The sequence below is a fragment of the Penicillium malachiteum genome (genome assembly GCF_028827825.1).
Source record: "Penicillium malachiteum strain IBT 17515 chromosome Unknown utg000003l:1.0-4950554.0:1.0-4952489.0, whole genome shotgun sequence".
NCBI lineage: Eukaryota > Fungi > Ascomycota > Eurotiomycetes > Eurotiales > Aspergillaceae > Penicillium > Penicillium malachiteum.
Window position 1 is genome coordinate 103,858 of NW_026643096.1, and position 20,869 is coordinate 124,726.

Sequence of the window (20,869 nt, forward strand, 5' to 3'; positions counted from 1 at the left end):
AACGTTTTGACAAAATCAAATTTTCACTTCTTCAAGTTATTCTTACATTCAAAAAATCTTCTCACCAATACTAATTCCTCTTCTGTATCCCCTTCCAAAGTCAACTCATTCTTCATACATGTCCTATTCTGACTTCAAATTCATATCAATGAACATGGAACATTTGAACGGTCAATGTGACCTTACAAAATGTTCAATTCCAGCATATTAGGATAAGCCTCGGCGAAATGAACATAATGCTTTCCCTTGTTCGTGACGTTGAAGGATCCCTGTAACTGAGCGAAGTCGACAAGTCTCATATCATGGCCTGCTAGCTTCAGAATCAATTTTTCGCCAGCCTCGAAGATCATGCCGGTAGGCCAAAGTGAGATCTCAAGCTGGACCACATCTCCTGCGGAATATACTGGTTGGCACCCAAAGCCTGAGTTGGTCTCCATGGCTTGGAGATTTCGTTGGAGATGGCACGGAGAGATGCCCGGAGCATACCCTCAGGGCCAAGGTATTTAAGGATGCTGACTGAAGGGACCTGAGAGGCATTCCTGACTCCAAGATCAGACAATGGCTGATTGATGCTTTGAAGAATATTGCCATTTGCGTCCGCCTTCCGTAGCATAGCATAAACATCAAGGTCATTCTGCTTCTGAGCGGAAAGATTGATGGTGACCTTACTGGGTCCAGCGACAAACGTCTTCTTGGTGAAAGTGTAGTTGAAGTACAATTCACCAGTGTCAGAGTCCCGGCTCATGCAGGGAGCATCTGCTTGATAGCTCAAGACGCCTGTCTGATTCATACCAGCTGGGATAGCCTCAGTCATCGTCTGATCTGGGTTGATATGCAGTCTGAGTTGCTTGGAGCCGGGATTGCTCCAAGGGATATCTGGCAGGGAGAAGTTCTGGTTGGGCAAGTTGTAGCCGAGCATAGCTAGGCGAACTGGCGCTGTTTCCTCCCAACCGTTCTGAACGCCCATGAGGTAGAATTTGAAGAACCGATCAAGGTCCTCAATCCGCTGTTCGCTGTACAAGTCATACCATTCTTGGGTATGGTGAGTCGTCAACCTAATGTATTGTTAATTTCAAATGTTCGTTTTTATGAATAGAAGTGACTCAATCTTACCATTTCTTGCTGTGGGTGATCTCATCAAATCCTCGGAAGGCGCCTTGAGTGTGAAGGTTGGTCGAATAGCTGCCAAGAATGTACGCTGGAACATTGATTTTGCTGTAATCGACACGCTTGTCATCCCAGTACTCGTTCCTTTCCGGGTATTTCTGGTACATGGCAATCACGTCTTCCTCCATTTGGCGCCCTAAATATATGTGAGTAGTGAGTTTTTTCAGGTTTCATTGCCAGGGGTGTCTGACCTGGAAGGCTTTCTTGGATCAACTTGACAAAGCTCGAAGACAAAATTCCACCGCGTGCAACCGTCTCCCGTAGGACATCTCCCAATCCTTCAAGGGGAGCGATAGCAGCTAGGTGAGGAGGTTGCTCGCTGGCAATGAACCACTGAGATACAGCGAGCCATGAATTTCCTGCTGTTGCCACCTTGCCTGTGCACCATGGCTCTTTAGCAAGCTGTTCAATCAAATCGTAACCGTCCTTGCCGTCACCAGAGCCCCAAAAACGGATGTCGCCTTCGGAGTCTCCAGAACCGCGAGAATCGGCATTGATAACAGCATAACCTCTGGCTACCCATTCTGCGGGATCAAGTCTGAAGAGAAGTTAGCACAGTTGACCCAAAAGCTCGAATGAATTGCAAGGTCTTACCCTTCGAAGGATTGAAAGCCCGAGAGCTTGGATTTGGCGACACCTGCCCGGAGAGCGGCGGAGCCAAGGTTCAAAGGCCCAGTGCTGGATTTTCCATACGGACTCCACATGAGGATAGCGGGAACAGGGTCATCTGTGACGGGGCGGAAAATGTCAACGCGCAGCTTTTTGCCATCTCTAGTCTCGTAGACCTGGTTATGCTCAAAGCGGGTTGCATTAGGAAGCGCACGGCTCCCAGATGACTTGATGTATCCGGCAGGAAGGATCTTAGAGCTGGGATCGTCGATTGTAGTGTTCATTCGGTAGGGGGTTGTCTCAAGCACCTTGTAACCATCCACGTCGTAGGCGGAAGATAGGCCAGTCAATACTGGCAAAGCCAGCAAGACTAGTTTGTTCAGTATCATTGAATTGGTTGTCGAGGTGGTCGATGTGGAAATCTCGGATTTTCAAGTGATATGGAAAGTATAGTTGAGGCTGAGAGAGGATTTGCAGGCTTATTTATGCGGTTCTACCTCCCGGTTTTGATCCTGAGTAACTCATACCGAAAGCCTTTCCGATATCGTTAAGCAAATACCTTACATCCATATTTCCGATCAGTGGGGCCAATATTGACATGATGATCACTATCTCATTCATCTATTGCCAATGTAAAAATAAGATTCCGGAAGCTGAAGAACATCCCGAGGTCTGCCCTGGGCGCCAAAGCCGCTTAGTCAGCCCATTATAGGCTCTACCCCGAGGCTGTGGATCCTAGGCGCGTAGGCACCTACCCGATTCTACCTAGTCTTGACTACCCATTCACCTGGGCACCATTCATCATCTTCCAAGCTTGTTTCTTCAGCTTTCTCAGCGGAAGACTTTCGGCTTGCCGAACATGATATCTGTTCCTGTTTTTCATACCCCATACCAGCTCCGTTATACATATGGTTATCTAAAATGTCAACAGTGTTTTACAGTTCGTTTTCAATGCGCACCGATGTACTCCGTAGTAGTTACTCCATCCATTCTTCATTGACCCAGTTGCATCCACCCTACAAAGGTCAATTATTTGCGGAGTTGTTCAAAAATGAATATCCGAAGAACTCCCAATTACTATTACCTCTGAAAGCTGGCTGGTATTACGAAATCCCCTGCATATAGGGATATTTACCATTCTCCTAGGTCTACCTGAAAGACCATTTGCAACCCCGCCCAAGTTCCGTGAGCAAAGTAGTGAGGAATCCCGAGCCCACTCAGGCTTTGATTAGATGTTTTCTTTTCTGCTATTATCAATTCAATACATAATATCTATCATGTTCAATGTTCCTCATATGGGCAACGGCGGCTAGACGCGTGCAAGTAATAGTATTGATTGCATGCCCAGGTGCAGGTGTCGAAATTAGATTCAAGTTGAAGACATCATGATCCACATGTGATTCATGATCTATTGAACAAACAATAGATTTGTACTAAGAACTAATATTGAAGGCTCCAGTACTCGAGTGCCAGTGCCAGTCTCAAGCAATCATGTAAGAAAATTCAAATACTTTTCTTGAGAGAGGTCTTCCAGAATTTTATTCCGATGCTCATTCCCTACCGTGAGCAGAAACAAGGAGTCGGATACGGTATGGTGTTCATATGTTGTATAAATTACTTCAAAACGATACATAGTGCTTCCATATAGTGGATCGGCCAGCCTTGAAAATTATGCATTCAAGAGGGCCGAGGTTGTAACTAACCCCACCACCCCACACAGGCTGGTCTTCACCCCGCCGATACATGCCCGCGGGCGGCGGGGTGAAAGTGAAATAATGAATCACACAGGATTGGTAGTTAGCATTGGAATTATTACCTATCTGTCCACATATTAGTATGGGTCAACCGTATTCCAAGGTTGAAGAATTCATTTGGCAATTTCCATCCGTAAAATAATTAAAGGAACATTGCAAGCTTTTAATCTTATGAATCCACTAATTCTATGTAATTGACGGCAGAGGTAAACTTGAATATACTGGTATGACCTTTCAATGAGTCAAAGCTCACGTAGAAGCCCTATATATTGTCTTTCCTTTCTTCCAACGCTATAGACAAAACAGTCGCAAAAGCCTGTGAGATGCCCCATTTCCCACAACGCTGCAACAAATTGATCAATCTATACATGTCATCAAATTCCACAACCATAGATCCTTCGCCGCTCAAGGAATATCCCGCCTCACGCAGCCCCTGCCACATGCAAGCTTCATTCCCCAACATTTTCATCTCCGGCGATAGGAAAGCGTCAGGGCGAATGATATGTTTGGGCGCATACCGTGCCACACATATATATGTCAAAGTAGCTGAGAAAAGAGCACGAGGAACATGGATGGCTGGCTCGACAGAGATATTCATCTGTTCTATATGACGTGCGATGAGAGAAGCGTGTATAAGGCAGAGACTAGCATTGGGCGTAGAGGCCCATTCGCGGACTTGAGCTGTCGCTTCGCAGCTAGAGATGTCGCCGTCTCGGCCGATGGCGCGCTCGAGGAGGTCTACATCAGCGTAGAGATAAATGAAAATCGACTGCCAAAGAACTCGTAGACAAAAGGGCTCTTGGTTCAGTGGATGATATGTGTTCCACCATTCTATTAAAAGGTTGGAGATATCTTGGCAGTTCATATAGTCGAATTCGTGGGATTCTTTGAGGTCAACAAGGCGAGCATTGATACTTTCGAGGGCGCCATATGCTGTAAACCAAGATGACTGGCCTGTTTCCGGTAAGGAGTTCGGAATGCGACTGAAGACCCTGGCGTTAACTGGATCAATCTGTGCTTGAGATGTCTGGTAGTAAAGTGTAGCCCATTTGGAGGCTGTCGGCGCATCAAAGAGAACATCGAGGGCTAAACGTGGGTACTGGCGAAATCGATGGCTATGAATAGGCTGGTGGTGTAATAGAGATCCAAGCTCTGCATCGTGGATATTCAAAGCCATCTGCACTCTTGCTCGTTGTTCGGTTTCAATCCACTGCAGCCATTTTGAATCAATATCGGTGTCATCTACGTGACCTTGAGACTTTTGACAAAGATAGCTAATTTTGTTGGCCTCGCGGGACCATGCAGCCACGGTACCGTGAAGCACATCTGCCAGTACCAGATGTTTTGGGTTTCCCGCCAGGAGGGCATATGTCTGCCCCAATATAGCTGCTTGAACCATGGACAAGGCATCTGGGCGGCTTTGAGACAAGAAAGATTCCCAAGAAGCTAGAATGGCCTTGTTAAGCCGTTCAAATATTCGAGAGCCTTGCATGACTGCGCGCTTTGAGCCAACGAACAGGCTACCAATGGAGCATATTGACAAGAATAACAATGAGTTCTCTGCTTTTGGTTTGAATGAGGCAGCGTGAATCACTGGTAGTAAAGGATGGAACCGTTGGAAATATAATTTTGCAAAGAGATTGAGTTGATCAGATGTTGGCAGAGCCTCGTCTTCCATGCAAGAACGAAGCTTCTGTGTCAGCCCTGCCCGGTAAATATCATTTGCACTGGTTTGTCCCGGAAGGGCTGATGGTTGTGCCAGATCTCCCCAGCCACTCCGTTGCTTCATATACGTAAACCATTTCTCCTTCACAAGGTCCGCGGTGGGCTTTGCTGGGTCATCTAGAGGTGCAGAACTTTGAGGGTGAGTGATATTTCCTTGCTGCCACGGTGGTATATTCGAAGCATTTGAAATATTTGGAAGCTGGGCCCATTCAAATATAGAAGAATTTATCGTGAGATCGAGTGCACCAACGTCAAACCCATCTTCTAAAAACCAATTTCCTGAATCGGAAGTTGTGTTTGCATCTCCTAGGAGATCATCATTGACATTTCCGGAGGCTGAACTCATGAAATCAAACCCACTTGAAAGGCTAGGATCCGGAACTACCGCATTGTCGAATATAACGGAATTCGCAGTTGGTTCGCGACAAGAAACACCATCTAGCTCTCTTCTGAACTCAGTAGCTGGGGTTGGGGTGAGTGTAGCGGATTCATTTGCAAGTTCCAGCGACGAGACAGCGAGGGAACCGTCTGTCATATCTTTGTGACTTCTTTGATGCCGTCGAAGTACATCACTGCATTCAAGAATAAGTATTTACTTCGACTGGTAACCGGAGTAAGAGAGCCGGCTTCCAAGGTTACCTTCGGGTGAAAACTTTGCCACATGTCGAACATCCAAAAGGTTTCTCTTTTTTTATGACCTCGAATATGCCTCGTGAGATGTTCCTTCTTCGAAAATGTTTTGTTACACGAGTTACACTTGTGATGTTCTTTTGATTGTACTCCCTGCATGATATCGGAGATGATCGGTTGTGGTGTCTGCACCTTCCGTATATGCGGGAGCTTCACAGAAAAATCGGATGATCTCAATTTCCGATCATCAGTATGTCAGGGCAATCAATGGAGTTGGTAGTGAGATGTTACTCGGAACCCTTTCACTTAACGAGACAGCTGAAAAATATGAGAAAGCAGGTGTTAGGCCACAAAACTGTAAGTTCCACCAACGATTCTGTTAGTCAGCCTACCAGCATCCATCCCGCCCGGGCGAGATCCATCCCTAGCTACACGACAATAACCTACACGTAACCATGTTAGCACCCGTGCCCAGGCGGAGAATCTCAAATATTCTGAGCGCGGACATTTGTGAGGATAGGAAAAGAGCTCCGTGTTCAAGTTAGAAGTCCATTCTTTTGTCAAACTGGTGTCTGGTGGGTTTGAGGGGCACTATCAGACCCGACCATGCCGGAATTAACGCTCAAGCCGCACGTCGCTATGAGAAAATGAACATATCTTTCCACATCGATACTTGAGAACGTAAGATCAACACACAGTCCCTCTCACATTGCTTCTTCTCAAGATGCTTCTGAGCAAGGCCTTGTCTGGTATCATTATGATTTGATACTCGATCCCCACCTGAGTAGGATTGAGTTTGGAGTCAGGGGTCGGAAGACTCGGACTTGGCATCATATCATACTATTATCGTTTCACAAGTCACAACTGGCTTCAGATACAATCAGATAACCCAGATCAGTGGACTTTCTGTTATCAGATGTCCCGCGATTGGCGTCAAATTTCCCGTTGTGCAAAATAGTGGAGCGATCGTCACATCAAAGTTCGGTCATCCCGGTCACCAGAAGACTAGTCGCTTCTTGTTTTGCCGTTTGAAAGGGAAGAAAGAGAAAGGATCAACACGAGAAAGACCCAGTTGCAGATGATCACCCTTCAATGGCCTCTGCCGTGTTTTGTATCAGCGAGATCGGAGAAAGATAGCAGGGACAGCTGTTTTTGTGAGGATCAAGTATCCGCAGGGTGGTCACTGTGAAATATAAAATGACTGGCAATATCCTGCAAAAATGATCCAGGAAAAGGGACAAAATACCTTCTTTGATCCGATCTATTATCACACACCACATCCAGCCCAAGAATATGTCGACCACTGGTTTAATCGCATCCCTTGCAGATGAAATCAAGCAGGAGATCGGGAATAATTCCCTAGGCGCTGGCCAGAGTCATGCTCGACTTCTTCAACTGATTGACGAGCTCAAGCTGGCAGTTGAAACACCCACTGAGACTATCCTCCGGTTGATCTATCAGGTACCTAATACCAGATAATACGCGTTTACCCTGCATAGCATGATATCTAACTCAAATTTCTGGTTTAGCCTCCTGAGAATGCAGCTTTGAGGACGGTTGTCGATTTGGACATATTTTTACTGCTTGTTAGCAGTGAAAAGCCTGGAGGAATCTCTGCCACAGAACTGGCTCAACAGACAAAAGCGGAAAGGGAACTTATTAGTGAGATGTTTATACTGTTCATGCAGCACCCACCTAAATATGTGCTAAATCTACTATATAGTCCGTCTTATGAGAGTTGTGACCTCATTGGGACTATGTGTGAGTCCAGAGCCGGAGGTATACCAGGCCACAGACAAGGCAATCGTCATGACTCAACCAATTGGCCGAGATGGAGTCCCTTGCATGTAAGCTTACCAAATGACCATCTTTCAAACCACTCTGACAATATTAGATACGATCTTACACTTCCGGCCTTATCCAAACTTCCCGAATACCTTCGCGAGCACAACTACATCAACCCTGAGGAATACTCAACATCTCCCATGCAGTGGGCAGTCGGCAAAAGTCAGTTTGAATGGCTCGCAGAGAACAAATTAGATCAGGCTCGCTTCAACTCTTATATGTCAAGTCGACGAGACGGAAAACCAAGTTGGTATGATGTATACCCTATCGAAAGGTTGACAGAAGGGGCTGTGAACCACAAAGATGCCATATTCCTTGTTGATATCGGAGGCAATCAGGGCCATGACTTAGGAAAGCTCCATGCACATTACCCGACCCTTCCTGGTCGTCTGATTCTGCAGGACCTACCGAAGATCCTGCTAAAGGTCAACAAGCCCGGAATAGAATGTATGGGTTACAGCTTTTTGGACCCACAGCCAATTAAAAGTCAGTCAAATATCACTCCCAATACGCTATTAAACATTAGCTCACCTGTCAGATGCTCGAACATACTATTTCAGAGCAATCTTTCATGATTGGCCCGATCGGGTCTGTCGAAAGATCCTGCTCAACACTATCTCGGCAATGAATCCGGAGTATTCCCGTATCATTATTGTGGATTTTGTTTTGCCAGACACCAAAGTATCCAGAATGCAGGCTGCGATGGACATTCAAATGATGAGTATTGGCGCGGGCGTTGAGAGATCCAAAAAGCAGTGGAATGATCTCCTTGCCAGCGTTGGATTGAAGATTACCGGAATTTGGAATTGTAACCCGGCAATGGAGTCTGTCATTGAAGCTGTTCCTCTCTCTGAAGGATCCGATTCCATTACTAAGACTGCCAAGGTCTCTGTGTGAATTGAGAATTTTTTCTGTCTCTCAGGCTACTAAATAGTAGGGAGGAAGTGCTGAGCTCAACATGCTGTTCAATGTATTCGACTATGCATAAATATCGATATTTCCATCCATATGTGCACATAACCTGAAGCCCGAGTCTTAGGTACTAGTGGTATAGCCTCCATCTACAAGGAATAAATTACTGGGTAGTGAATGATCCCTTCTGCTGAAGGTTCTTAATACGCCCAAGGAGGAACTCCAACTGGCGGTAAGCGGCTCCAGGCACATACTGTGGAATCTCGTGTCCAGAGCCATACACAGTCGAGAAAGTAAGGCCCCGCTCCGTGTGCGCCGTTCCCAGGATTCCAGCGCCCGCATTAGCATTATAGGGTGACTCTGGATACCCATTGGCGTTTGCATCCAATGCGGCGGTGTAAGGTACGAAAAGAGGCTCGGTTGGTGGCTTTTGGAAGCCCTTGGCTCCACCCCAGGTCTGAACGTGTCAGAAAGAAACGTGTGTAGTTGAGAGAGAGAAAGAACATACCATATTTTGAATTGTGACCAAGCTCCCATTCATGAAGAGCAGATAATCAAACCAGCCATGACCCAGCACAACATTATTGGTACGCTCGATCACTCCAGGGAGTGGACCTAATGCGCTAGGAACGGATCCATCCCCGTTAGGGAAAATATCGCCTCCACAGACACTATAATCCGTAAGTGGGACATGAAGTGCCTTCTGAACATCCGACTGGTTGAAGTAATCGTTCGGACCACCCGCCAACGAGGGGAAGCCCATTTGATCCCACAGGAAAGGACAGAAGTCTGTCAGATGGTACATATTAAAGCATGGATTGACGTAAGTTGCAGCCTTAACGATCTGTTCCCACACATCGCAGCCATCCTGGTTGATGTCCGGAGTAGTCGGGAAATTCTTTGGTGGTGGAAAGGTCAAAGCCTTGTCCAAGAAACTATTAAATCCACATTTTTCGGACTTCTCATTGATCTCGGTCATGAAAGTATCATTCAAGCCAAAGACGCGATCGAAGTAGTTCAATGCGGCGACCGCTGGAGCTACATTAAGTTAGCATTTGAATCCCATCTAAGCGATCTGAAGCTTACCATAGATCATAACAGAGTCTTCATTGATGGAAGGGTCATTGATTTGGATGCCTTTCAGGTTGAAATGAGTTGTATCATTTTGATCCAACATCCCCGCGGCGAGGTAAGGAATATACTGGCCAGCATAGCTTTCTCCCGTGATGTATACCTTGTAGCCTTCCATTTGGAATGTTTGAATGAATCTTCTCCAGAAATCATTGAATTGATTAGAAACATCGATTTCGTCCTGAACAGTGGCTGGTCCTGGCGAAAGGCCAGTACCGGCAGGTTGATCAACATAGACCATGTTTGTCAAATTGGTCCAGGAGTAAGGATTCTGGACAGGGGCATATGTTCCGGATTGCCAAAGGAAGGGGCCATTCTCCTGCAGTAATCCGTCAAGGGAACTACACCCAGGGCCTCCATTGAGCCATATGGTTATCTTGAGTATCAGTCAGTGTCAGTTGAGTGCAGGGAGTCTCAAGAAGCATACATACCTCACGCTCGGCTGCCGGGTTGCTAGATGGGAAAAACCAAAAGAACAAGCTCGAGTTGCCATGTGGAGTGTTGGATAACAGGCCAGCATAGCTTTCACCAATATCAAATGGGACTTGTGGGAAATGGGTTCCATTGACGAGGAATTCCTCGGTTTTTGAATTCAAATACTTCATTTCGGTTGAAGCCGGGGTTGTGTCTCGCTTGTGAGGCACATTCGTCGATACAAGCGACTTTCTCAAGGATTCCGCCTTACGGTGAGGGTTCTGTACAGCTCCGGCATTGCTTATTAGCACAAGGGCCGCAACGGCTGATAGAAGACGCATTATCAAGATGTTCAATCAGTCAACTGCTAGAGTCAACTACTGGTGGTGACTTCGGGCCCAGTGAAACTTGAAAATCGGATAGATAAAGGAATATGTACGTCCACTTATATCATGCCAGTACTCTCAAGCGCTAGTGAACTCCAGAGTTTTGACTGTATGTAGGTCCCGAAGCGAAGTAATATAAAGGAATAGATCATGCTTTCAATAATGCATTGTGCCTTCTTTTTTTGTCCCGATGCTGATCTTAAATTGCAATTTGAGTATTTTTGATGCAGATCAGCTCAATTATAAGTCAGTAAATCCTACCTCAAGGCTGTAATTGGACTATCTTGAGTGGGGATTGATAGGCGCATGAAGCGATTGTAACCTCGTAAAGGACAGGAAGGTGACATGTTAGGTGGTGGCGTCATAGCTCTGGAGCACCAGGCAGTCACTTGGACCCTGAAGATCCACACTCCGACGGAGTCCTGTTAACCCCGTATAGCATGATATTTTGATGTTCCATCCAGATATTGTCCAGATGTCTTGAGCACTCCAAAATTTATCGTAAATTTCAAAATTTGAAATTTGATGGTGCATGGCGGGAGGAGACTATGACCTCGGTAAGGATAGAGTCTCAGATTATGCGTCAGATGCACCGGTTGACGGTTCAATGCGGGGTGGATATATACACACTGATAGATTTGCATAAGAGATTTCACAAAAGAACTTCAAGAAAGAAAGAAATAAAAATAGAGATTTAAGGATACTAGTCAGTCTTGACACGCGAAGATGTTAGGATAAAAATAGTGTACAGATTAATGCTACACGATACTCGGACTTAGGGTCATGTGCTATAGCCGATTATCGTAGTAATCATGATATTTCACCTATGTATGCATGGATATGTCGGGGATATTGTTCAAATTCAGGTCGAATACCCCGAACTTTCGGATTCCGGACCCCGCGTGCACCGACATTCATCTGGACTCGGAGTCTGGAGTACTACACAAACATCCATGGATGCTGCGATCCATGTGCGGAGTACCCGTGGAAATGTGACCCCATATACTCGAAGTTCCAGTTAGCACCAGTAAGCAAATATTCCGGCTGGGATGCACACATATTGAAATATATTTCCGGATATATTAGAAGTCCCAGTGCGACGTTTAGTACTTGGATTTTCATTCATCCGAAGTACCTCTTTTACCTTGAAATACTAACCTTAAAATCATCTTGTCTCAGCTCTCGAGTGCTTGGTGATCGGTTCTTGAGAATTCAGTTATTCAAACATTTGAATGTTCAAAAGTTCCAGTACTTGAGGATCAAAGCCTTGTTGTTCAGCACATTCACACCCGGGCAAAAAATTTAGGTGCATGGAAAAAAATTGTGTTAGAAGAGAATTCGTGATCGGGTTTCTCATCTTATTCAGCTCCAGGTCCGAGTACTCCAAGAAGCGGGGCTAAGTAGGTTGACTAGGCTGATTAGGCTACTAGATTAAGCCTAGTTAGCGGCCATATCGCCATTTCCGTGATGTCAAGTTTGCCAAGCTTCCCTGGATTCAAGAGTATTTAAATATTCAACATTTGAAAGAGTATTCTTAGGTGGGGGACGCGTGTTCCATATTGGATCAAGTACGGAGTACTCCGTATATAGCACCGTTATCAACTTGAAAGCTTCCATTTGATTTGTTCAAAAATTTGTTTATCTCGTTTCATCATCGAGATAATGGTCATTTCGCCGAGGGAATCTTACTGACCCTACGGAATACTTCCGATTTAGTTCTTATTCAAATATTGAACTGATCAAGGGGATGACACACTCACAAGGGCTTCTTTTTTCAAGATCATAAGTTATTTGGATGCTAAAATAAGCAAATCCAAGATTTAATATAATCCTGGAGCGGCGTTGCCAAGATGTAAGACACTGATCCACGGGTCTTTTTCAAGGTGTAAGTCGTGTGTAAGATAGATATCGCAATCGGCCACCTCAATGAGCTGAGAGTTGGAGTCACCCACTTAAATGTTCCAGCCTTATGCATCGGTCGTACAATCAACCAACCAACCAGCAGTAATAACCGAATCGCGCGATAATAGCTCTGATAACAACACAGCTAAAGAAACCTAAATCATGAAAAAAAGGATGAGCTTCTTCCATCTTGACGGGGCTGAAAATTTGACATGATTATCGGGCTCTCTACAAAAGGCACCCCTGTGCTCAACTTTCATCCCTTTCAACTCAGCATCTTCATCCCTTTTCTTTTTCTCCTCTGTCACACCCCTCACCGCGCACCCAAAATGGCCGGTTCAAAAGTGGGGGAAGTTGGAGAAAGCTTCACGCTAGCCGATCAAGAGAACTCTAAATCTATTGTTGATACAGCAAATGGCGAGGTGACGGCTACTGCTGGAGAGTTGGATTTTGAGGAGTATACAAGTGGTGGAATGGGTCGACACTTGGGCATTTGGTCCACGATCTTTTTGGTGTAAGGAATCACCCTCAGCGCGCGCATCGATAAGCACGTCATCTGACTATGTGAATAGGGTAGGTCGAATTATCGGAACTGGAATCTTTTCGACTCCCTCTTCGGTCACTAGCAGTGTCGGCAGTGTAGGCGCGGCCTTACTATTATGGGTGCTGGGATTCCTTCTAGCCGGCTCTGGTCTCTGTGTGTGGCTGGAGATGGGCTGCATGATCCCGCGAAGTGGAGGAGAGAAAGTCTACTTGGAGGCGGTATATCGCCGACCAAAGCTACTGATTACTGTTGTTTTCGCTGTGCAAGCAGTAGCCTTGGGATTTACAGCTTCTGGTTGTGTGGTGTTTGCTTCTTATATTTGGGTCGCCGCAGGCAGAGAAGCCTCTGAATGGGAAGAGCGCGGCGTTGCAATTGCTGTTATTGTATCCATCACATTATTGCATACCTTCCTGCCCAACTGGGGAGTCCGAGGAATGAATTTCCTGGGCGTCTACAAAGTCGTCCTCCTGCTATTCATTGTTATCACCGGCTGGGTGGTGCTCAGTGGACGAGTGTCCAGCATTCCGAACCCACATGCCAGTTTTCACGACGCCTTTGCAGGGTCCGCAACATCAAGCAATCCCTATGCCATTGCACTTTATAAGGTCTTGAATTCATTCTCTGGGTATGCGCATCTTTCACCCCGAGTACCCGAAACCGATGAATTCTATGCCACGTTCTTCGCTAACTTAGATTAATTTTTCCAGTTGGTCTAATGCAGCATACGTTATGAATGAGATTCGCAATCCCGTCCGTACCGTTAAGATTGCCGCTCCCATCGGGCTTTCGATCTGCGGTACTCTCTATATCCTAGCGAATGTGGCATACTACGCAGCGGCAACACCCGAGGAGATCGCCAATAGTGGAACCACTGTGGCTGCATTCTTTATGGGAAAGGTTTTTGGTTCAACTGCCGAACGAGCTTTGAGGTAAGAATTTGATGTTATTGAAAATCTCCTTCATTTTACTCTACTATGGTCCTAACATCGTTTAACAGTGCGTTGGTCGCTATATCCGCCTTTGGAAATGTCTTGACTGTCACATTCGCACAGGCCCGAGTGAATCAGGAGCTTGCAAAGGAAGGAGTCATTCCATATCCCAAGTTTTGGGCCTCTAACTGGCCCTTCAAGTCGCCATCAGCCGGATTGCTCCTCCATTTTATTCCCTCCTTCATTGTCATCGTCGCGATTCCATTTGGCGATGCCTATGACTTCATTCTAGATCTCGAAGGGTACCCTTCAAGTGTGATAAACTTCCTCGTTGTCGCAGGTCTATTTTATCTAAGATGGAAGGCACCCAAGGTACATCGGCCATTCCGAGTCTGGTGGCCTGTTGCTTTCTTCTTCATGGTTGGGCAAGCCTTTCAACTTGTGGCCCCATTTATCCGTCCCCGGGAGGCAAGGGAGATACATCACTTCCATACTGGCTTTCATCCGTGATCGGTATTGTTATTTTAGTCGCAGGTGTTGTCTACTGGGCGTTCTGGAGAGTGATCATTCCCAAGATTGGGGGGTATAAGTTGGTCCCAGAGCATGAGGTTCTTGCGGATGGTACTACTGTGGTTGTGTATAAGAGTGTGAAGCGAAATGTTGAATAGTACATTTAATTTTAGGTACTAGGAGTTAGCTAGTAATATCATCATGAGTATCTGGCTACCTTAACCTGAGTTCCTGCCTGGAACAAAGTCTCCGATCCTCCAGATGTCATAAAACGATTCGGACTACTCCGTACAGGGTATGAGAAATACTAGGAGAACTTCGCGTGTCACAATAACAAGTTAAGAAGAATGAAATCGTTTTACATTTATTTCCATCAGGGCCTCTCTCGCTCTCTCACTTGTCCTTCTGAGTCCCTTCTGGTTCGCACAATCTACCTTTTCCATCCTGGATCTGCGAGCCGCACAGCCATCGTATTAAGAGTGTGATCCCATGGGTCATAGCGGGTCTCACAATTCTCTCTCTTTTAACTATTTTCAACTCTTATTAAGGTGGTAAATGGGAGGAGAGAAAATAGTGGTTCCATTGGATATATCATTAGAATATTCCAGGGCTGTGATTCTATGGAAATAAAGATATGCACATATGAAAAGTGTCATGTCAGAGTCCCAAAAGGGGAAAAAGGGGGCAGTGCCGTCGATCTTTCGCCCCTAATCCACGTCACTCGAACTCCCCACATTTTCACATTCCATTGAGGCTGAGACTCTGTTCAAACGTGGTACAATCACATAATATTCCTGGTGGCCTAATCTTACTATCCGAAGATAAAGAACACATGTTCCTCATTGAATTTCTCACATCTTCTCATTTCATCCAGCCTCGCGGACCACATACTCCCAGCGTTCAGGATGTCAAACTATCAAGGTAATCCCGATGGCCATCAAGGTCAACCCCCCGCCTATTACCCCCCACAGCAAAATCCCAATTATCCTTCACAGCCAGGACAATACGCTCCCGGAGTAAGTGATGCCATTGCTCATACAAGACAACGCGAAGAGCGACCATCTCCAAAACAAGAAGTAATGACGACTAATCTCATTTCTCCTCGCTGCAGGCACAGCAATCAACCAACAACCCACAGTACGGCATCGATCCAACACAACAGGGTCAATACCAATACCCACCTCAATATAGCTCCCAGGCAGAGGGCTACCCTAATGCGCCCAATTATGGGTACCCTCCCCAGCAGAATGGCCCACAGCAGCAGCCGTACCAGCCCCGCGGTGAAAATGCTTCGTACTACCAGACCAATGCACCACCCCAACAGCAGCCCGGATATGCACCTGGCCCTGGGTGTGCAGAAGGTGACAAGGGTCTAGGCTCAACATTGGTAGGAGGAGCTGCAGGCGGCTACGCGGGACACCAGATGGCCGGAGGGTTTCTTGGAACGGCGGGTGGTGCGATTCTAGGCGCCGTGGGAATGAACATGGCAACACATGAAGTGTGAGTCAATTAATCCTGGAGCTTTTCCCTATTGCCTGTCTCGAAGCTAACCTGTCATTTCGCAAATCAGGAAGAAACACAAGAAGGAGAAGAAGCATAAGGGTAAACACCATAAGCACCACAAGCGTCGTGGCTCTGGTTCCAGCTCCAGTTCCTCAGATTCCTCAAGTTCCTCGGGATCCGAGAAGCATCGGCGTCGGCACGACCACCATCATTGCTAATTTTATGGGGCAAGATCCAGTGAAATAAGCGGTTGATGCATTTGCAATTATCAATTTTTTCGTGGGGGGGAACATCGTGCAGTTTGGAGTGGAGTTCTTCGTCAGACAGTATTAATCATATTGAACTACCGGCAACTGAGGTTATTGCATCCCATGTTTTCTCAAATCTAAAAGAGGGACTCGTTCGGTATACGCCTCTGGTGCACATTATGACTTAGTCCGAATCTGACACGTTAGAATCCTCACAAAGGCTCTATAGAGGAAATTCACATGTCGCTTACTCGCAGTTTCTTGCGGAAGAAAGCCCTTCAATACTTTTAGAATAGACGATGAACCATTATTCATGGTCTTCATACTTCTAGAGGGAATGATTATTAATTATTGCAAGCTAAGCTGGAAACACTCGTAACTTTCTTCCGACCGCGGCACTTGGCCACTGATCATTCCAAATCTTGATCTTCAATTTGGGCCATGGAAAGGCTAATATATGAGACATATAGGTCAATGCCGATTGGCACGAGCCTAGACCGCCAGAGAAACAAATACCCAGCCAAGGTCAATACCCAGGTGATAGTGGCGGTCAGTGCCCATCAATTGCCAGTGATACAGAGACGACTCGATATGCAAAAAGGGAACCAAGGTGTCCTTCAAATTCCCGGTGGAAGAATCGGGATACTATTACGATAATTTAAAGATGACCAAGGACTTGAGCGCAAAAGCCACCTGAGTCTTGATCTTCCGACTGGTCGGATCACAGGACAAAAATGCGTTTCGCCAAGTATTGAGACTTTATCTGCGAATCCTGACAAGTAATAGGCCAAGTCGTCTGTGTTTCAGGTCACAAATTTGGCATCCTCGTACTCGAGAAGCACTGGCTTCACTACAACATATCAATAACAAGAGATCCGACTCCCATCACCCGAGTATCAGGTTACTAAAATCAAATCATGCCGGGTCAAATCTGATCAGGATGTGTGCACTGATCTGTAGTCCCAAATAGGACTAAACGCCGCAAATAAATGGCGCCAGTTTGCTTACTCGCTAACTCGACTGTGGAGGAATACTGTGTAAGTGCTCACTTACACTGTCATCACTCATCAAAGCATGAAAGTTGATTGGATTGTTTGTCCAAGTGACGCGTCCTTCATACAAAGGCGCATCGGAAAGCCAATATGTTTCATCAATGATGGATAAGGTGCTACGTTCCACCGGAATCATGTATAAGATCCGTTTAGTCAATCAACCAAGCTAAGCCTTTCATCCAGTAAGCTTATTCCCCCGCAAAGCCTCAGTACTCTGGGATATCTAGCTTCCCCGCATTTCTTGAAGTATGAAGTGTGGGGTTGTGATATTAAAAGCTGAGTACATGGAGCAGATCAATTAGCACTTCCTGGAAGGGAAGCTTTCTATGTGACGTTTTATTGTCTCTTTCTCGCTCAAGACTCTTGCAAACAACCCAATTTTGCCCGCTATTCGGGTAAAAAGCAGAGCTCAATCAAGCAGACTGAAAAAGGGCAGGACAACGTTCTCCCTTACCGCGATGCGGAATCATATGGCTCTTGGGTGGTTTTATTCCCCCAGCCAGATAGCCCATTATTTTGCCACGCGAATCACCAGCTTAAAGCCTCCTCGGGTGAGTGACTTTCCAGAATTCCAATGTGCTCTCACTGGCACTCTCTACAAATATACTAATACAAGACATTTGAGACAGGGCAAACTGAAGAATCCTTACACTACTATAAAGCAACTGGACCGGCACCAGTGGCTTATGTTTGCCGGTGGTTTCACGGCTTGGACTTGGGACGCCTTTGACTACTTCACCGTGAGCATTACTATGACAGCTATTGCAGAGGACTTCAACGTCTCCTATAATTCTGTCTCCTGGGTGAGTTGGTTCTGGGTTCCGCTTCTATGGAAGAATATTGGATTTACTTATGGATATCAGGGTATGACAATCACACTTATGCTTCGTTCCGTTGGCGCCCTGATCTTTGGCTTCTTCTCTGATCGTTACGGGAGAAAATGGCCCATGATTATCGATTTGATATTTTTCATCATTCTCGAGGTGGCATCTGGATTCTGCCAGACCTTACCACAGTTTCTCGGGGTTCGCGCACTATATGGCATCGCAATGGGAGGTACGAAATAAATATGAGATCTCCCTCGCTCAGAAAATTAACATATCAATTCCCAGGTCTGTATGGCCCCGCTGGAGCTACCGCCCTTGAGGATCTTCCTTATGATGCCCGAGGTATTCTCTCTGGTCTGTATCAAGAAGGTTATGCAGTTGGATATTTCCTCGCCGCTGCGTTCTACCGAGCCCTGGCAATAAGCACCTCACACGGTTGGCGCACTCTGTTTTGGTTTGGTGCTGGACCACCTGTTCTCATCATCCTCTTTCGCTTGTGGTTACCAGAAACAAACCATTTCCAAGTAATGAAGGCAGAGCGCGAAGCACGAGAGCGTGCGATGATCGAGTCGGGCCAAGAAATTTCAAAATTCAATCGCACCTTTCTCTCTGAGGTTGGTCAGGCGATTAGACCTTATTGGCTTCTCCTCGTCTATATTGCGGTTGTGATGGCTGGATTTAATGGTGTTTCGCACGGCAGTGAGGATTTATACCCAACATTCCTCGAGGACCAAGTTGGAATGTCTGCCACAAACGAGACTGTTGTGACCATTGTTGGACAAGTTGGGGCCTTACTGGGAGCTATGTTGTTTGGATACCTAAGCGCTTTCTTCGGTCGGCGTTTGACAATGCTCGTCGCCTGCATTTCTGGTGCTGCGATTATCCCAGCATATGTTTACCCACGCAGTTTGGCTCTGATTGCCAGTTGTTTCTGGAACAATTTTTTGTCGGCGCTGTATGGGGACCTATCCCTATCCATCTTATGGAACTATCTCCTACGCCTATCCGCTCTTTAATGCTAGGCCTCGGCTATCAACTAGGCAACCTTGCATCATCAGCCTCAGCTACGATAGAGACCACCATCGGTTCTCGATATCCCCTGCCACCTCTTGCTAGCGGAACCGCTCGCTATAATTACGGGAAAGTCATTGCCATCTTTCTTGGCGCAGTATGGGCATACATATTCTTCTTCCTTCTTCTTGGGCCTGAGATGAGCCAGGAAGGGCGCGATACAGAAAAGGATGAAGCTCTTCAGCTTGAGCAATTAATTCTTCAAGGTATCTCACCGTCAGAGATTGCAGCGAACAGAGAATTCATGGCCAAGTCAAAGCCATTTGATGAGGAAGATCCTCAGGTTGTCAAAGAGACGCATGATAAGCACATAGTTGAGCACATCGAGTAAGCTCTCCTGGAGCTTGAATCTCATCACAAGCTGCATCAATGCCCTGGGCAAGCTTCAAGCCTTGTTCAAGACCTAGGTATTTGTGGCTATCAAGCACTATGTCCACGGGTTTGGCTTGTTATACTTGTCATCTATCAAGCAATTGAATACTTTACAATGCCACAGTGGACTTGTAATAGGATAGGACTCTATTTCTCCTTGACAGACCATTATCTATTAACAACTATGTCGCTATTTTTGTGCACTTTAGACCACTTTTCATGAGGATTGAGAACAATCTCAATTCCTATCAAGCTATAGCATGGACTCGATGTGAACAGTGTTAGAGTCAGCAGGAGCTACCGGAGCGAATTTGAACTTTCTCATTTCTGCACAGATTCGAATGTTCACAACTGCCTCGGTGGGCAGATACCATGCGTGCTGCCAGTGTGATCATGTTTCCAAGCTAAGCCAATCGATATTTGTCCTAAATCGACACAACTTCCCGACCTCGAGAGCCCAAACAACAAAGGCCATCCCATTGTTTTTTTTTCATTTAAAAAAATGTTTGGCTTAATATATTGTTAGTTTGGATGGTGAGGAATCTTCAACTTGTGGAATAAGGAGAGCTTATCTTTTCGATGATCAAACTAGTGAATACCATCGCACATTGCGCCCTTGACTTCACATTGCTCTTAAAAGATCTATCAATCTTCCATGGATGATATTTAGCGACCGAAAAGCTTTGTACGCAGCATTCGTATCCAAACGAATGCTCTATTGGGGTGCTCGAAAAGGAAGATCCTTGCAACTGTAAATATGAAGCAGTTGAGGGTTAATTTCCTATCAGCTGATCAAAATCAAGCTCTTCACTATTGTTATTCGGGTCTGGTGCTCCGTGTAAGGTCACATTGTTCGATCCGCCTGAGATGAATACATCATCATGCATGATGACATGCTGGCCTATCGACTCTTCACATGAGCGCTAGTGCTGTTTAGCTGCGCGGCACGATGTGCTATTACCCACTCTAACTGGATATTTCCCCTGCATTTTACAATCAGGATGAGCTTTTCGTCTTCTTCACATAATTTATATCATTGTGATCATTTACATTATTTACACTATTCACATCATGTAGATTGAATCATCTACCGTCGATCCTCTACGCATTCGTGCACGTGCTTCCACACAGGGCATTTCATCTCCGCCTCATCCTACCATCCGGATCCTTTTGTTCATTTGTCTAAACCCTTTTCAGCTATGAAGAACCACACCTCAACCTCACATATTATGGAATAAACCAATTATGATCGAGTCACCCGTCCCGAAAAAGCTTCTTTTCTGGATATCCTTGCCTGACCATGATCCGACAGGTTTATGTTCTAGTTCGTCTCAATCC

General features: G+C 45.9%; 7 protein-coding genes across 7 annotated transcripts; 4 read left to right on the plus strand and 3 right to left on the minus strand.

The window, feature by feature from the left end:
* Positions 1 to 182: 182 nt before the first annotated feature.
* Positions 183 to 2,165, minus strand: N7483_006365 (alpha/beta-hydrolase; the record flags this gene model as incomplete). Its single annotated transcript, XM_057089802.1, is given in 5 exon segments — positions 183 to 403; positions 415 to 1,055; positions 1,114 to 1,303; positions 1,359 to 1,705; positions 1,762 to 2,165. The coding sequence occupies 5 exon segments, from the start codon at positions 2,163 to 2,165 to the stop codon at positions 183 to 185; spliced, it is 1,803 nt and encodes a 600-aa protein (XP_056944543.1).
* Positions 2,166 to 3,792: 1,627 nt separating this feature from the next.
* Positions 3,793 to 5,790, minus strand: N7483_006366 (fungal specific transcription factor domain-containing protein; the record flags this gene model as incomplete). The annotated part of the gene is made up of 1 exon (XM_057089803.1): positions 3,793 to 5,790. The coding sequence occupies one exon, from the start codon at positions 5,788 to 5,790 to the stop codon at positions 3,793 to 3,795; it is 1,998 nt and encodes a 665-aa protein (XP_056944544.1).
* A 1,379-nt stretch (positions 5,791 to 7,169) lies between these two features.
* N7483_006367 (uncharacterized protein) lies at positions 7,170 to 8,627 on the plus strand (the record flags this gene model as incomplete). The annotated part of the gene is made up of 5 exons (XM_057089804.1): positions 7,170 to 7,346; positions 7,415 to 7,547; positions 7,609 to 7,732; positions 7,780 to 8,216; positions 8,269 to 8,627. Coding segments are annotated over 5 exons (1,230 nt in total), but the record flags the coding sequence as incomplete, so codon positions are not given.
* A 178-nt stretch (positions 8,628 to 8,805) lies between these two features.
* cpdS (uncharacterized protein) lies at positions 8,806 to 10,528 on the minus strand (the record flags this gene model as incomplete). Its single annotated transcript, XM_057089805.1, has 4 exons — positions 8,806 to 9,099; positions 9,151 to 9,680; positions 9,729 to 10,149; positions 10,205 to 10,528. The coding sequence occupies 4 exons, from the start codon at positions 10,526 to 10,528 to the stop codon at positions 8,806 to 8,808; spliced, it is 1,569 nt and encodes a 522-aa protein (XP_056944546.1).
* Positions 10,529 to 12,804: 2,276 nt separating this feature from the next.
* On the plus strand, positions 12,805 to 14,458 carry N7483_006369 (uncharacterized protein; the record flags this gene model as incomplete). The annotated part of the gene is made up of 4 exons (XM_057089806.1): positions 12,805 to 12,989; positions 13,048 to 13,644; positions 13,727 to 13,948; positions 14,017 to 14,458. The coding sequence occupies 4 exons, from the start codon at positions 12,805 to 12,807 to the stop codon at positions 14,456 to 14,458; spliced, it is 1,446 nt and encodes a 481-aa protein (XP_056944547.1).
* A 905-nt stretch (positions 14,459 to 15,363) lies between these two features.
* N7483_006370 (uncharacterized protein) lies at positions 15,364 to 16,179 on the plus strand (the record flags this gene model as incomplete). The annotated part of the gene is made up of 3 exons (XM_057089807.1): positions 15,364 to 15,474; positions 15,570 to 15,958; positions 16,029 to 16,179. The coding sequence occupies 3 exons, from the start codon at positions 15,364 to 15,366 to the stop codon at positions 16,177 to 16,179; spliced, it is 651 nt and encodes a 216-aa protein (XP_056944548.1).
* Positions 16,180 to 17,719: 1,540 nt separating this feature from the next.
* On the plus strand, positions 17,720 to 19,490 carry N7483_006371 (sugar transporter family protein; the record flags this gene model as incomplete). The annotated part of the gene is made up of 5 exons (XM_057089808.1): positions 17,720 to 17,812; positions 17,891 to 18,064; positions 18,125 to 18,317; positions 18,374 to 18,981; positions 19,014 to 19,490. 5 exons carry the CDS (start codon positions 17,720 to 17,722, stop codon positions 19,488 to 19,490), a joined length of 1,545 nt encoding a protein of 514 aa, XP_056944549.1.
* Between the last annotated feature and the right edge of the window lie 1,379 nt (positions 19,491 to 20,869).